The sequence below is a fragment of the Boleophthalmus pectinirostris genome, unplaced genomic scaffold (assembly GCF_026225935.1).
Source record: "Boleophthalmus pectinirostris isolate CB_2022bp ecotype Guang Dong unplaced genomic scaffold, ASM2622593v1 HiC_scaffold_16, whole genome shotgun sequence".
NCBI lineage: Eukaryota > Metazoa > Chordata > Actinopteri > Gobiiformes > Gobiidae > Boleophthalmus > Boleophthalmus pectinirostris.
In genome coordinates, this window is record NW_026571095.1 from 19,318,786 (window position 1) to 19,334,219 (window position 15,434).

Sequence of the window (15,434 nt, forward strand, 5' to 3'; positions counted from 1 at the left end):
ACTGAACCAGTACTGAACCAAGACTGAACCTAGACTGATAGGACTGATCCAGGAGGACTATATATAATACCATGTTTTCAATTCACATTGTGATGGATAAAATACACACAACACATTTTATCTACAACTGGACTCATTAGAGAGTTTACGGATATTTAGGTTATGCTCAACTACAGCCAAATACGCATGGATTTCTATCCTTTCTACCCAAAACATGCTACATAGGTCTCCAGAACAGTTGATAGTCAAGGTCAGTTAAATACAATCAATTAAATCATTGTGTGTCCTTAGGCAAGACACTTCACCCACATTGCCTAGTATGAAAGTGGTGTGTCAGTGAGTGATGGTGGTGGTTGGAGGGACCGATGGCGCCGCATGGCAGCCGCGCTTCTGTCAGTCTGCCCCAGGGCAGCTGTGGCTACAATAGTAGCTTACCATCACCAGGTATAGAATGAATGAATAATGCTGAATAATGCTCTGTAAAGCATCTTTGGGGGCAAAAAATGTCTGTGAAAAGCACTATATAAATAAAGACTTAATTACTATGCACACAGACATTTTGTTCTATAACTTTCTTACTCCATAGAGGAAAAAGCATTATAACTTTGATGAGAAAAAGCTTAATATGGACATTTTAAAGGAAAATAGCAACACATAGTACACATAAAAGCAAAACAAATTCACCAATATTTTTTATTTTTTTTTTATTTTTGAAGTGAAAAAGCCACTACCAGTCAGATACATTAAAGACCATTTGTCATGCAATTCAAGAGCTGCAGTGTGCTACTTAAAAACTCCTATTTTCAACAATTTCTAGAATAAATCACATGTAGGTTTGTGGCTTCTATGGGCATTACAACAGAGAAATCTACTAGAATAGTTACAGTATTGTCATTTTGTAAGCTCACCGTATTAAACACATTTATGTACAAGAGTAAACACTGATACAACGTGATGCCTTTGCTCTTTGCTGTCTATACAAAATCTACAAGCACGGCATTTCAGTTTACAAAGGACTGCAAAATAAAACAATAAATAATGCACCAGTTTAGTCATTGTTTTCATCGGCATTATATGGACAAAAATAACTGAACAAACTCACATATAATCAACACAGATAGATGCTGTAGTCAAAGGGCAAAGCTCAATGTCTGTAAACTTGAATACTGTTAGCATAATGACTTCTTAAATGTATAAATGCAAAACATTGAATACTACATTCAATAAATTGTTTTAGTACAATTATTATTTACAGTGTTTATAGTATACAGCGTTTCCTTGTTCAGGCTTTTTTTTGAGTTAATGTAATAGTTACCCTCATCAGACCTTTTCTATCAGTCAAATGTAAAACAACAATAGCCAAAAGTGCATGTTTCTAAAAAGCATCTCTACACTAAAGAGGTCAATAAAGTCGCTAAATCATTGGACTGTTCGGAAGAGTTACTGCATGTAAAAATCCACTAAAGCAAAATAAAATAGCTTTTCACATATAACACATTCCTTTACAAAGCTGGCTCAACAAATAATGCTGTTTTTGAATTGTTTGTGGGTGATGTTTGCAAAGACAGACAGAGGAGATTTTCATGTTGGGCAGACAAGAAAACAATTCAAATGTGTTCTTTAGAGCATCTGTTTTACCTTCAGCATTTTAGAGAAGGGTCAAGGAGACTAGTTCACAGCTTCGGGTAGAACAACGGATGAATAACAGGCGAATAACTTTTACTCTTTTTTTTTTTTTGACTCATTGTAAGGCCTGTCACAATAATTGCTATATCGACTTACAGTTCAACACACTATAGATGGAACAATTATTTTTGGAGTCAGTATTTATTGTGAGTACATTTTCTTTGTACTAGAGGGGAACTTTGTGTTATTTTTTTCTGTACTATGATCAGATTTGAGCTGTATTGGACTGAATACATAACGTCTAAGACTCAGCTCATTGACATGTTCATTGACAATATTGTATACAATAGAATAGTTTTTTGGAGAGATCCTGCTTTAGGGTTGTTGTGTCAGAGGCACAATGACATTCAGTATTATTGTTATTATTTCTTCAGCAATATATCGAACCTCAAAATGTGTTATCATGACATAAAAGACAAAAAGACCAGGATATGTTAGTTTCCATTTAGTTAGAGCAGATATTTAAGGCGGTCCCTTACCAAAACTTGGTCAGAACTGAAGAAGCTACTTGGATAAGTGGCAAAAGTATTCACTCTAAAATGTTTTGAATTCAACCCTACTTGAACAATATTCAAACATACCCTTATTTCTCAGCTTTATTCTTTCAAATACATCTTCTACGGAGCAATTCTACAGGTTTTAATTGTGTAAAATGAAAATGTGCCTCTATCCATCCTTACATTTATCTCCAGGTTCCATTGTGCGTAAACAGTGTATATGTGACATTTAGAGCTCTTTGGGCTCTCCATAGTCATTGTACATGACTGTGAGAGTCTGTTCATCACAGGCCTTATGCACGTCCTGGCCCATCTCAGACCACTTGAGCCCAAACGCCTTACTGTCTGTGTAGCGACACGACAGGAACTTCAGAGACATCCTGCGCAGGCCGATCTTAGGCTCCTGCAGCAGTCCCTTACACCATGGAGAGAGCTCGTTCAGCTGGGACAGGATCAAGCCCGCCTTCCTGAGGAGAGGGAGAGAGAACCAAGATTAATGTAGCCAAATCTGAATTCTGTCCATGTTATCTCAATACAAAACATTATGGTCACAAATACCCGACAACAGTAGACATCTTTCATGCAGGTCAAGCTCAGGGTCATGTTATGGCCAGAGTTTACAATGTATCCTGACTCAAAAATATATATTTGATACATATTCCATTCCTATAATAGACTAGACTGGACTTTTTAAAGTTACTGCTACGCTACAACTTGTTAACGGGCCCAAACCATTGTCCAAACTCTAACCCTATCCTTAAGTATAACATGTTTCATACCCTTAATTATTTAAAGGGCCCATAAAAAGCTATTTTTTGATCTGTGTTATAATGTTGTTCCCTCATCCAAACCAGACCTGGACTTCTGTTTTGTTTCATTGACACATGTTTAACACAGAAATCCTGCATATTTAGCCTGCATTCTTCTCTCAGACAGAAACGCTCTGTTCTATCTTGTGATGTCATGTGGTAATACAGGAAGTGTTCCACTCTGTTTTTAAACACCATACACCTTCACTAGAATCACTTCGGTGATTTCAGACCTGGAATTGCTAATCTCTACTAAACAAAAGCTAAAAGGAGCCGTTAACGTGAAAACTACTGCTTTGTGACATCATAAGGTGGAACACATCATTTTGAGCTTTAGAGAAGTAGACGGGCTAATGATTCAGAATTACTCAAACATATGTGAATGAAACAAAACACAACTCCAGGTATGTTTTTGATGAGGTAATACCATTTTAACATGGCTCACAAGAGACAATTTTGAGTAATGTGGGACCTTCCATCTTCATCACTTCAAATGAACAATCACAGCAGAAATCAGCTGGAAAGTCCCCCTGGCTGGAAAGTGCCCAAACTGGAAAGTCCCCCTAAATTGTACCCTTTATGAAACTTAGTTAATCTCTCTCTCTCTCTCTCTATATATATATATATATATATACACATTATATATTGTATTAATTACACAGGCAAGTTACAATATATCTCAACACATTTATTCATAAATACAAACAAAACATGCAAAAATGTGGGGTCTCAAGCACGCACAAATAGAGTAAATACAGTGTCAATTTACTCCTCAGGACTAGTCCACAAGTGAGGCACACACTTTATGTATAGTCTGTCAATTTCTCATGTGTATTCACTCCTCAAAATAGTTTACCCACTGAGACACATTGCCTCAGTTTGGGAAGATCGGTAAAATGACATAAACAAAGCCAGACATTTGGTCTTGCTACATTCACATTTCATTTTATTATGATATAGAATGCTGATTTTCTAACTCAATACATCAAATACTAAAGGCCGGCAAGAACGCCCACCCTCTCCCAGGCACAGCAGTTATCTGGGCGCCCCCTTCTCTTGGGCGGCATATAGGGAGTTACAAAGCCAGGGGGACGTTCGAGCCGGTATTCATCACAGCAGATCATCCCTTTACACCATAATATCTAGCATGATCACACATTTAATCTTCAATAGAAATTTAAATTATGATCAAATTACACAGGCAAAAGAAGAAATTTGCTTCCAAAAGAATGCACATAGTTCTCTTCTACTACAGAGCATACACTGATTCAAACTGATCTTATATGGACACAATTCACAAAATGATTCATAAAAAGATCCAAACTAAAATTAGAGAGAGTAGCTCATTCGTCACAAGAACAAAACCATAAAAGATGGAGAGTTGTTTGAGTGCTTCTCCTCGTCTTTCAAATATGGATTGTGTAATAATAATAATAATAATATTAGGAAAGGGCACTGGTGCTGTCTGCCTGTCTGAGGAAAGCGTGCCAAGAAAGGTGCACTGTTTCAGCTACATTCCAGCTTTGACCCAAAACACACAATGCCCAAATGAATGACGGACACATCTATGGGATTATAAATAGTTTTAATAAGAGCAGGGAGTATGATTTCTTTAGAATTCATAAAAGCCAAACCCTTGTGAAGAATGAGCCTCCATTGTAACAGTAGAGCACATTAACTGCAATAAATAACTAAGACAATCTATTAGGGTCATGTAGTTAATCTTTGCTAAGTGGTTGTTTAAAGAGGCAGGGACGGGAGATTTCATTCATTCCAGTCACAGCGCCTCATCCTTCAGCCCAAACCCGCCACTAATACAGCAAGCTGCCCCAGGTCGAGCCAAACCACAAGTCTGCCGGAGCGTCACAGAGAAGCCACAACACGTTATACTGATGAACTGATGACACATGGGAGCACCCGGGCTACAACTCGATATGTGCAAGTTAAGAGGAAATTAACAACCGCACAAGTGGAGTGAACAAAGAGCGTTTATTTGTTCATGTTCTGACCCAGGTTCGGATTTTCCACATAAGCCACTTGCATAAAATGACATCACACACGCAGACGCTACTATTAGTTTCATAAGGCATGGGCTTAATACAATTTACAAGCAAAATGTTAAGGTTGAAGTGGTAGTGGATTCAGCGTTTTGGTGACTGACATGGACTTTACCTCGGTGGAAATAAGTGGGAAAGAAAATATCAAAAAAAGATGTTGCCCATGGAGACAAGTAATTAGACTACAAATAGAGTTTTATGTTTTGTTTTATTTAGTCTCCCAGCTCTTCCTATGTGGACATTATCTGCAGGCAAACATTATCCATTGTAGTTTTTTAAAATTTTTATTTATTTAGTTTTTTTTTTTATCAGTATTTAACCATTTTGTATCATCTATCCCAGGGTTTGGTCCACCCAAAGCCCATCCAGTTGCAAGTAAGCAAACCCATTAAAATTATGCTCTAAAATACGTCTCTAAATACCAAAGATAGTCTGCAGGTAAGACAAGGCAATATGCAAAATAATTGACGTCATGCAATTAGCGCTGATTTAGTGGTTGGTGTAATTAAGATGCTTGAACATTTAAAAAAAAGCAAACATTCATACTGACGTGATGTCTGGACATGGCTCTCAAGTGCACTGGCTACCTTGTTTAACTCCTATTGATTCACAGTTCATTAACAAAGTTACTAACCTTTTGTAGAGGGGAACTTTTTAAACTTTTAAAGTAGGTGCTTCAAGCTTTAAGCATGGCCTGACCACTTCCTTTGCCGTCCTAAGCTAAACCTACATTCTGAAAACACATATCACATCTTCTGATAAATCTTGTTTTTTCTGGCAAAGGCAAAGGCCATTTTCTCTCTTTGTACAACGAGTCAAACCAGGTTGTTCATGTTATTTTTGGAATTCCTTGCTAATTTGCACACCATTTTACATATAGAGAGATAAATCCCTGCTTGTAGCAATTACTCTGAGTGTAGCTCCTCAATTGCTTTTGGACTGAACCTATTTTGAGTGTTCTGTACATATAGTTCCAAGCAGCAGCGGAACAAAACATAGCCATTTAAAGGTCTGCTAAGTTTCCTGACCCAAAAATAGAAATAATGCAACAAATAAGACTATATCGGAGCTGCTGTAGTGTCATACACTTCATTTTTCAAAGCTCTTTTAAAACTCCAATGTTTTGCTCAAAATGGTTGTGGTTAAGAGCACTGGAATATTTATTTGGCTCAAATAAATAAAGTGCCTTTATTATTTTCATTTTTAAAGGGAAGCAGATGAGAGATTCACGGTTTCCAGATAGCTAGAGTTGTCACTATAAATCTTTACACATGTACAAAAGTGGAAAATGGTTTGACCCCTTACCAGCAGCCCTCAAAGAGACACTTATGAAACTTTAGTGTGGTTTTGGCTGTGCACATACATGCCATTCAAGACATTTATTACATAGTGGGAGATCGCACACACTATGGCCATAGTTCATCCCTTATAGCTGCTCAGAATTGATAAAATGACTGCTGTGCAAAGGAACAGTGGGTTTCCAAAACAACATGTACACCTGTATTTGACCCGGGCCAAAAGGATGATGTCATGAAAAATATATCAAAGCAAAACAGTCTTCCAACAGACTTGTTTTTGCTAAGCTACTGTTGAGTTCAGATCTTTGTCTGAGATTAATTAGACTGAAAGATGAAAAATAGACTTTCAAATTGATAAAGGGAAATGCTTAAATTAGGAAACACACATCCTATTCCACCACAATTTGAACAAGACATTATGATAAAATGTTTAAGCTGCTGATTCATAAAAAAATAAACCTACAGGTCTACTATATACATTTTCTGGTGGAGGGTCTGCAAGTGGGCATTGCTTTGCCTACAGTGTTCCACAGTACAGCATTACATTGATAAATAGTAATGCTGTACTGTGGTAGCCTGATTCATCAGCCGGTTTCACTTCGTGGAAACTGTCTGACCTTGCAGCATTAGAATTTGTTCGCTCAATGGTAGGCGAATACTTTTTAGCATTTAACCAATCACTGCTATTTGGTTGTGATGTATGTAATGCGCTGCTAATGGGGCTAACTGGTATATTAAGCTTTTCCCAAATCCCTTAGAAAGAAGGGCAATAACGTCATTCCCCTTGGTGAAATTCTCCAAATATTCTCTTTATTCTGGCTTTAAATCCTTGGGAATTGTTGACAACACTGAATACATGGCTCTTCGTTGATTTGCACTTCCAGTGTTTTTGCAAACCGTCTAATGTATTTTGATTCCAGACCTAGTCGCTGGAGAGAAATGAAATTGAGCGGAGGCACTAGGTGGCACCAGCCTGGCTAGTATTGTGGAACGTTAAAGGAAAAATAACATTTAGATGGAGAGAAACAGATGAGGGAAAAGTTACATCACAAGCACATTTCAGTTCACATAATGGCATTGATATGGGTTTCTAAGACTATAAATCCATAGGAGTGAGCAAAGAGACAGCAGAGGTTAGCTGGTTAGATCCAGTGGTGATTTTGATAAAGGAAAATGCTTTATTTGTCATTGAACAAACCGGTTGTACGACAAAATTCGACAAGATGGAAAGCTAGTCCCAAACCACTGCGCTCCACATTGGGCCAACCCGACTTGCATATTGTGAAAATGAAGTACACGCAGACACCTATAGGTACAAAGATACCCTGCAAACTCCACACAAAAATGACCACTCTGGAATTTGACCCCATGACCTTCTCGCTGGAAGAGGAGAGTTTAAACCACTGTGCCACAAAAGGGAAGAGCTAAACAGAGCCTGAAATTCATACAACCATTTAATCTATGTTGTCCATCTCATGTATAATATTTTTACACATACTTGACAGGTTATCCCAAGATTTTCAAAAAGTCATAGTTTTACGATGTATTGATGGAAAAAGTAAAGATTCTTGGACTTCACCATGGCCCAGCAAGTTACTCATAAAAGTCGAAGTTTAAGTGATGACAAGATACTTTTTACTAGAAATGGATATTGCTGTATGTCAATAGTTCTGTGTTTTTCTTCACTCAAGTAACACAGGAACTAATAAATCACCATGGCAGCCAGAGCTAAGGGCACTTGTGTTAACTGCGTATATTTTTGTCTTTCTTGTGTCTATAAAAAGCCCAACAAGCAAAGAAAACAGTCTGTAATTATTACGCTGGAGATTTCCTGAGGACAAAAGCCAACCATAACAATACTATTATCTCAAGTAGTTGTCTGATTGGAGAGGGAGTCATGTAAAAACAAAACTGGAATAAAGACACAAATATTTTGGAGTTTTTTAAAAAAAGTCCAACCAAGGACATGGTTTGGGCTAAAATGGTAAGGATAAGGTTTCAGTGTCAACAAAATAGCAGTGAATTTCAACTGACGACAAGATCTGGGCCTATGGGGAGTAAGAAGTGTCAAGTACAGAAAGGCTTTCACCAAGTTTATGGTTTTATTCAGAAATGTCACGCAATGTTGCATGAAAGAGGTCCACAAAAATGTCCCGCGAAGTGTGCCAAACAGTCTCGTCAGTGAGATCGGATACACTTCTAAAAACAGAATGGAATATTTTCGGCCACAAGAATGATAAAGCCTTATAGATCTGTTCCACTGTTTACATATTACTTTGTCTTGGCTGATAGGAGTTTCCAAAGTGCCAAAAGTTGAAAACATTATCTATATTTTGACATGCTAATGAAAATCTTGCATCGAGAGCTCTCTATTCACGACAGGCAAAAAGGGGGAATTATTTTGACTTAGGAGACAGCGGTGCATGGGTCAAGTCAAGTCTCATCGGTGAAGGTTTGTGGGTTGTGCGATGAAGAGACAAAGCTCCAAATGGTTTCATATATCTGAGCTGTGTGAAGAGAGAATAGTTTTCGTGCAACAATTTTAAAGAATCAGGAAAACCAAAACTGTCTGAAAATTATCCAAGGAAGATGATCTGTGGAGGCATTGGGTTTGTCAAAATATTAGGCCAAAGGTTACAGAGATGCTAGCTCTAACCACAATTTGCGCTGGTGGAGCCTATTCTTGGAATTTTTGGTAAGTATGTTGCATAGCTTAGATATAAACCGAATCATTTTTGAGCACTTTCATTCAATTAGTTCAATTTAGAGTTGAATTCACCTTACAAAATCATGTCAATACTTGTAAAATGGAGGAAGTCAAAGAGAAACCTACAATAACAGGATGACCAGCATACTCCAGTTATCGCACCCACTTTATTTTATGAATTTAATGTACCACTTCTCTGAGAGGCTGGAAAGCTCTACCACAGAACACCCTTCCTTGTTGTTGGAAAAAAATCATTCATCACATTTGTATAGAGTGTCACTGAAATCTTACAAAACTTATAACCAGGGTGGAAAATAAATATGCATGGTACTGTAATTAAGTGGACTTTTAAACCTTTTAAACCTGTACTTGTTCTCGGAATTAAGTAATTCAAGAGATGTACTTAATAACATTTAGTTTTAAAATCATAGAAGGCAGAGGTGGGACCAAGTCGTTTTGCAAGTCTCAAGTAAGTCTCAAGTCTTTGAGATCAAGTCCAAGTCAAGTCCCAAGTCAAATACAGGCAAGTCCAAGTCGAGTCTCGAGTCACTGCCCCATAAGTCCAAGTCAAGTCCAAGTCATCTGCTTTGAGCTTCAAGTCACTTCAAGTCTTTAAACCAAAGTATCTTCGATTATTGCAATTTATATGAATTTTAAACTAAATTGTACTTAAAAAGTCATGGTATATTTATATATGAGGATTTATAGAGTATGTAAGAGTTGTAGAAATTAATTTAGTTTGTTTTTTCTTTTTAAAAGTCTTGATAAGATCTTAGTGTGAATCATTATGGTCAGAATAGAAATAATCCAGATTTAGTGCTTTCCAAGTCTTCTCAAGTCCCTGACCTTCAAGTCCAAGTCGAGTCCCAAGTCTTAGACAGTTTTATCAAGACAAGTCCTAAAAATAATGACTCAAGTCTAGGTACATACTAATTCATCTTTGTCTCACTTTGGTCCCTGCTCCTTTTTATAGTAAATGGTCACATTTTTATAAAGGGCTTTTCCACCTTCATGGCGCTCAAAGGGCGTTACATCAAGCAACCACTCACCCATTCACACACACTCTCATACACCAGTGTACGCAGACACTGGATGTGAGGTTGTCTTGTCAAGTGTCTTGCTCAAGGACACAATGACAGAATTCATCTGTGGGAGCTAGTCACGCCGTCTGCCAAATGATTTTAGATAGATTCCAGATAAGTGGACAAACTCTCTTTTTCATGCGTATACTTACCTAGGTTAAAGTGTTACAGGAGTACTTGTAATTATAAAAGTACATTATGTGCGGTATAACTGTACTTTAGCTTTGATGAAATAAAGTACTCTTTCCGCCACAGCATCTTATAATTACTGTTGCTAACCCTGAACGCTCTGCTTGAGTATTACTAAACTCACCATGCTATTATGTATTAGCATTAATCACCCCTCGCTTTCAGTAAAAGAGCATTTTAATGAGATCACTTGAGAGGCTGTGTCTCCCAGAACATCCAGTCTGTTCAGCATGTGTCCCCATTAAAACAACTTAAGGTACGTTCAGAACATAGGAGAGTCTAATCAGTTTCATCTGACTGAGTAAACGCACGTACTGCAATGGGCCATTTCAAAGTACTTTTATACTGCGCAGATGGCTGGCAGTATATAACATCTCTAGTTTGGAAGGAGTATGTGGGCTGGAGCACTGCTAAACGGGCCCGGTGAAGTCAGAAGGTTAAGCTCTTTCTCCTTCCCAGTCACTTTAAATGAATTTCCCCCATAACTCTAATTCACACAAACAAGTGTCTACAATCAGAGACAGCCCACTGGAAGCCATCTGTCCCGCACCTCCGAGAATCAAAACAAGTTGGACTCCGCACTGACAGATGTGTTTGCAAACTTATTTACTTACAAACAATGTTAAGTTTTCTGTGAAAGGTGCAATATGTAACTGGAGGGTCTGCCACCTGCTTGTTGCCATAGAGATGTAATAGATTTTTGCCTTGAATGTTCCACAGTAAGAAAACAGATCCATCTTAAATTACTAAACTGCTGGTATTTTATTGTTCAAAAATACACGCATCTCTCCACAGATATGACCTGTCACTTGGCCTGTTTGCATCAGTTGCTTGTCTCCATGCAGATAAATAATTTATATGCCAAACTGTGAAACATCAATAATAAGATAGATAAGATAATAAGACCACTAAACTACTATTTTGTAGTATGTTGTTGCAGATGTAATATTTTTAACAAATGTGGAAACTTGTGGTTGATTACCCACCTTCTGTATGCCATTAATTTGTTTTATACTTACACATAAAATGGCTTTGTAAAATACTAAAGGGATACAATAAGTTATACATAATATAAATAAGTATTTCCGAACTAAGTATAGTCTGGAAATACTAATATTTTAGAACCATGACCACCATCATAAGTCAATAGAGAAAGTGTGAGTCAAGTCATTTCAGTCTGTGGGTAAGACCTGCAGGGGGCAAAGGCACCGCTAATAAATAATATTATTTGTGATTTTAAATCTCTCCAACTCCACCACATGTTTAAATGGTTTGGACCACAAAAAACTAAACTTGTGTTGGGGTTTTGAATATGTTTGCAACAGTTGGTAACATTCATTTTGACTGAGAGAGTGCTGTTCTCACAACTCTGCGCTCCAGCTCACAATCTTGTCTACATGCCACTTTTTCTCCACTTCGCAGCCAGACTGTGAGTGTGCACTTGTGAATGGTGAAGAATAATGTTTTACACACTGGAGACAAATTATTAAAATGACCCGTGTTTATTGGTGTTCTTGCTGTGACCTGGAACTATGTGATTTTGTATACTGTAAAATCTGTCTGATAAATTGACCATTAAGCTCTATTTGATGATCAATTTGCTTGATGGAATGTAAATTTATAAGGTTGCATATCAAAGATGTGACGACTAATGAAGGCAAGTACCGTATATTTGAGCAAAACTATTTATGTCTGGCTTTCTATTATGTATCCATTAAACAATCTTCAATCATTGTGGGACATATATGGATGAGTGAGACTGCAGACTTAAAAAATACTGATTTTAACATGCACCTTTTAACACCTATCAGCAGTTGTGGATGGCTTATAGAATGTACACCCTGCTGTGGTCTGTTGGGAATTGTAAGGCAAAAAAAAAACATTCTTTAATTTAGTTTGCCTGCCACTAAACTATTATTGTAAAGCTCTTAGTGGCAATTGTTGTTATTTTGCGCCATAAATCAAGAACTTAAAGGCACACTGTGTAACTTTTCTAGTGGAATGACTGTCCCGTCTCATGGTAATGTTTCTGTGTTGCCTAGAATGTTCCACAGTATGACTTTAAACTCCGTAGAGATGAGCAGATGACACAGGGTCACGTTACAGGTTAGATCAGTGGAAAGGAGAGCCCATTCACTGCAAGAATGTATATGATGATCATTTTAACAATAATATCCAGTAATTGAAAAATGTTGAGTTGTTTCATGTTGTTTGAGTTTTTGTTTCATTCACACAGGTTTAACACACTAATTCTGCATTTTCAGGCTGAGTTCTTCTCAGAAAACACTCCTTGTTATGTCATGTGGTAATACAGGAAGTGCTCCACTGTGATTTTAAACTCCATACAACTTCGCTAGGATGACTGATTGAAATCTCTATTGAAGTAAAGGTAAAGGTAGCTGTTAACTTGAAAACTACCTCTGTATGACATCACAAGGTGGAACAGGGCATTTGAACTTTGGAGATGTAGATAGATTAATAATAAACTTTTACACAAAAATGTGTGGCAGAAACAAAACACAACTCCAGGTATGTGTTTGATGTTCAATGTTCTAACATTGATTGTAACAGGCGTAAAGTTTACAAAAGTCAATTTTGTATGATATAGGACCTTTAAAGCCATACTGTGGAACACTACAGGTTTAGCAATAGTATCTCCCAGGTCCCAAACAGCTGGGTTATAATCTACCTTGAATGGGTGAGGAATAAATCAGATCATCATGTTGTTGCTTTGCTGTGAGGGTCTTCGCTCAGATGAAATATCAGGTGCTGAAAGTGTTGATCCCAGGTGTCATGAGCAATAATCTGAGCCAAAACTATATGATATTTATTAGCCCCTACAGAATAAAACCTCACAGAGGAACATGCTAAACTATTCAACAAGTCTAGAGATCCCTGCGTGTTTATGACTTATTATCAAGGCTCAAGCCCAATTTGGACGTCTAAAACAATCGTTTTGACACAGCATAGATATTTATTATATGTACTGTTTGGCACGAGCTGACAGACCAGAGTTTGAGGTCAAATCAGGCAAACCAACTATGATTGTTATTGTATCTATAATGTTAAAACATATTTCTCTCATAATGGTATTTACACTGTTGTTGCACATTAACTTTAGACAGAAACATGATCTGGTGAGCAGTGATTTAGATTATTAACAAAACAAAACTAAAAATCATCATTATTTGTATTGTTTGGCAAAAGCTGCAGATAAAAGTTTGAGGCAAAGTCAGGCAAACACGCCAATCACGAGTCCATCTGTGAGTCTTATTGTAACATACTTAACAACATCAATTTCTCAACTGAAAACTGATCTAATGCGTGCAGGTTTAAATCATCATAAAATACAAACCTAAAAACTAAAATGTTACCTTGGTCCGAGCTCGTCCTCACACCTCCAGGTGAACTCTCCGAAACTCTCGTAGCGCTGGTTGTAGTGGTAGAGCACCCGGTGCAGAGTGGGTGCCCCCAGGTCCATCAGGGTGTTGTAGGCCGTCTGCTGCTCCTTCCCACTGGTGTAGCCATTAAACAGGTTGTAGATTTTATCAGCTATTTCTAAAGATCAGAAACAGACAAACAAGAACTATGTAATTGCAAAGTACTTAAAAATTCCCTTAAATGAGAGTTAAAGGTATGGTACCTGACTTTATTCTTGTAAATGGGTAAATGTAGTTTGTTCACCCATGGAATTTACTATAAAAGCAGCAATATAAACAGATGTGCTCTTTCTGCATTTAAAGGGCAAATGTTACGATTTTCTGATCTATGTTATGATGTTGTTTTCTCATCACAAACATACCTGGATTTGTGTTTTGTTTCATTCACACATGTTTAAGACACCGACCCTGCATATTTAGAATTCTTCTCTTCTCTTCTCTTCTCAGAAAACACCTGTTCCACCTTGTATCATGCGTCATAAGGTAATACAGGAAGTGCTCCACTGTGTTTTTAAACTCCACACACGTCATTTGGATAATTTCAGGCCTGGAAATGCCAATTTGGATGTTCATTTATTCATCAATTTGTATTTTGATGTTTGGAGATGTAGAAAGACTGATAAAGGGTTATTCAAACATGTGAATGAAACAAAACACAACTCCAGTTTTACAACATTATAATATGGTTTAAAGCTCACAAGAGTAACTAGTAAATTTGTGTAATATAGGACCTTTAATATTTAAAGTATTTTCTTGCTTGCAAACCTGCAAGAAAAAGACACAAACATTGCTGGACTGACTGAGCTTTGGCGGTCCACACTGCTTCACTTCAGCATTAAAAAAGCTGCTCTCACGCTGTGGATGCAAACAAAAATCTATGCATGTGAATACTAACAATGTGTGAGTAGATCTTATCTGCTGTTAGATAAGGACAGGAAACAAGAACGTAATAGTATAACAGTACATCAATAACAGGCTAAATGAAATAATAATATAATTCAAGTAAAAAATCTAAAACAAAAAAATAAATAAATACAAAGGAATACAACAAATAAAAAAAAAGGTTGAGTGAGAATTAAAGGTAGGATACCCAACTGTATTCTTGTAAATGTTTAGTCATTTAGTTTGGAATTCTGTGGTTTGAAAATCGTATGATGTAGCTTTAATGTAACCTATACTGCCTACCACTGCTTATATTATGAGCAGGTTGGTAAATTATAGTGCCCACTTTGGTGATGAATAATACAGATGGCATTTTACATGCAACCCTGGATATTAAAAATGGTGAAAAAGATAAATCAACAATAAAATAATGGAAGGAATCTGTGGTCAGAGTGACGAATGTTCACTGGCTAACATGCCTCATCAGGTCAGGAATGCATCCACCTGCTTTGGCTGTTAGTGCTAATAAAGTGTGCTCTGAAGTGGAAGTATCAGATTTTACACCAACGCTCATGTATTCCAGGCATTAAAACCAAATGCCCGGGAGTATCACTCTTTACTGTCTGGAGCAGGGCTAGTGGCACGCACTGCAACAACATTCACTTTAATCGTGGGATATTCTTTTACAGTGTACAATTTGCATATTACCAGGCAATGTGGGGACAGACAGTTTTATTACAGCAGTGGACGATTACCTTTAATGGAGTGCTTTAAGGAAAGATGGAGA

General features: G+C 37.3%; 1 protein-coding gene across 1 annotated transcript in view; it reads right to left on the reverse strand.

The window, feature by feature from the left end:
- Positions 1 to 1,296: 1,296 nt before the first annotated feature.
- Positions 1,297 to 15,434, reverse strand: part of astn1 (astrotactin 1) — a 362,355-nt gene continuing 348,217 nt past the window's right edge. Inside the window, exons 23-24 of the mRNA XM_020936068.2 lie at positions 13,700 to 13,883; positions 1,297 to 2,650 (exon numbers count right to left, since the gene is read on the reverse strand). Of these exons, the coding sequence (XP_020791727.2) occupies positions 2,413 to 2,650; positions 13,700 to 13,883 (422 nt within the window). The 3' untranslated portion in view covers positions 1,297 to 2,412. The remainder of the gene's footprint in view (positions 2,651 to 13,699; positions 13,884 to 15,434) is intronic.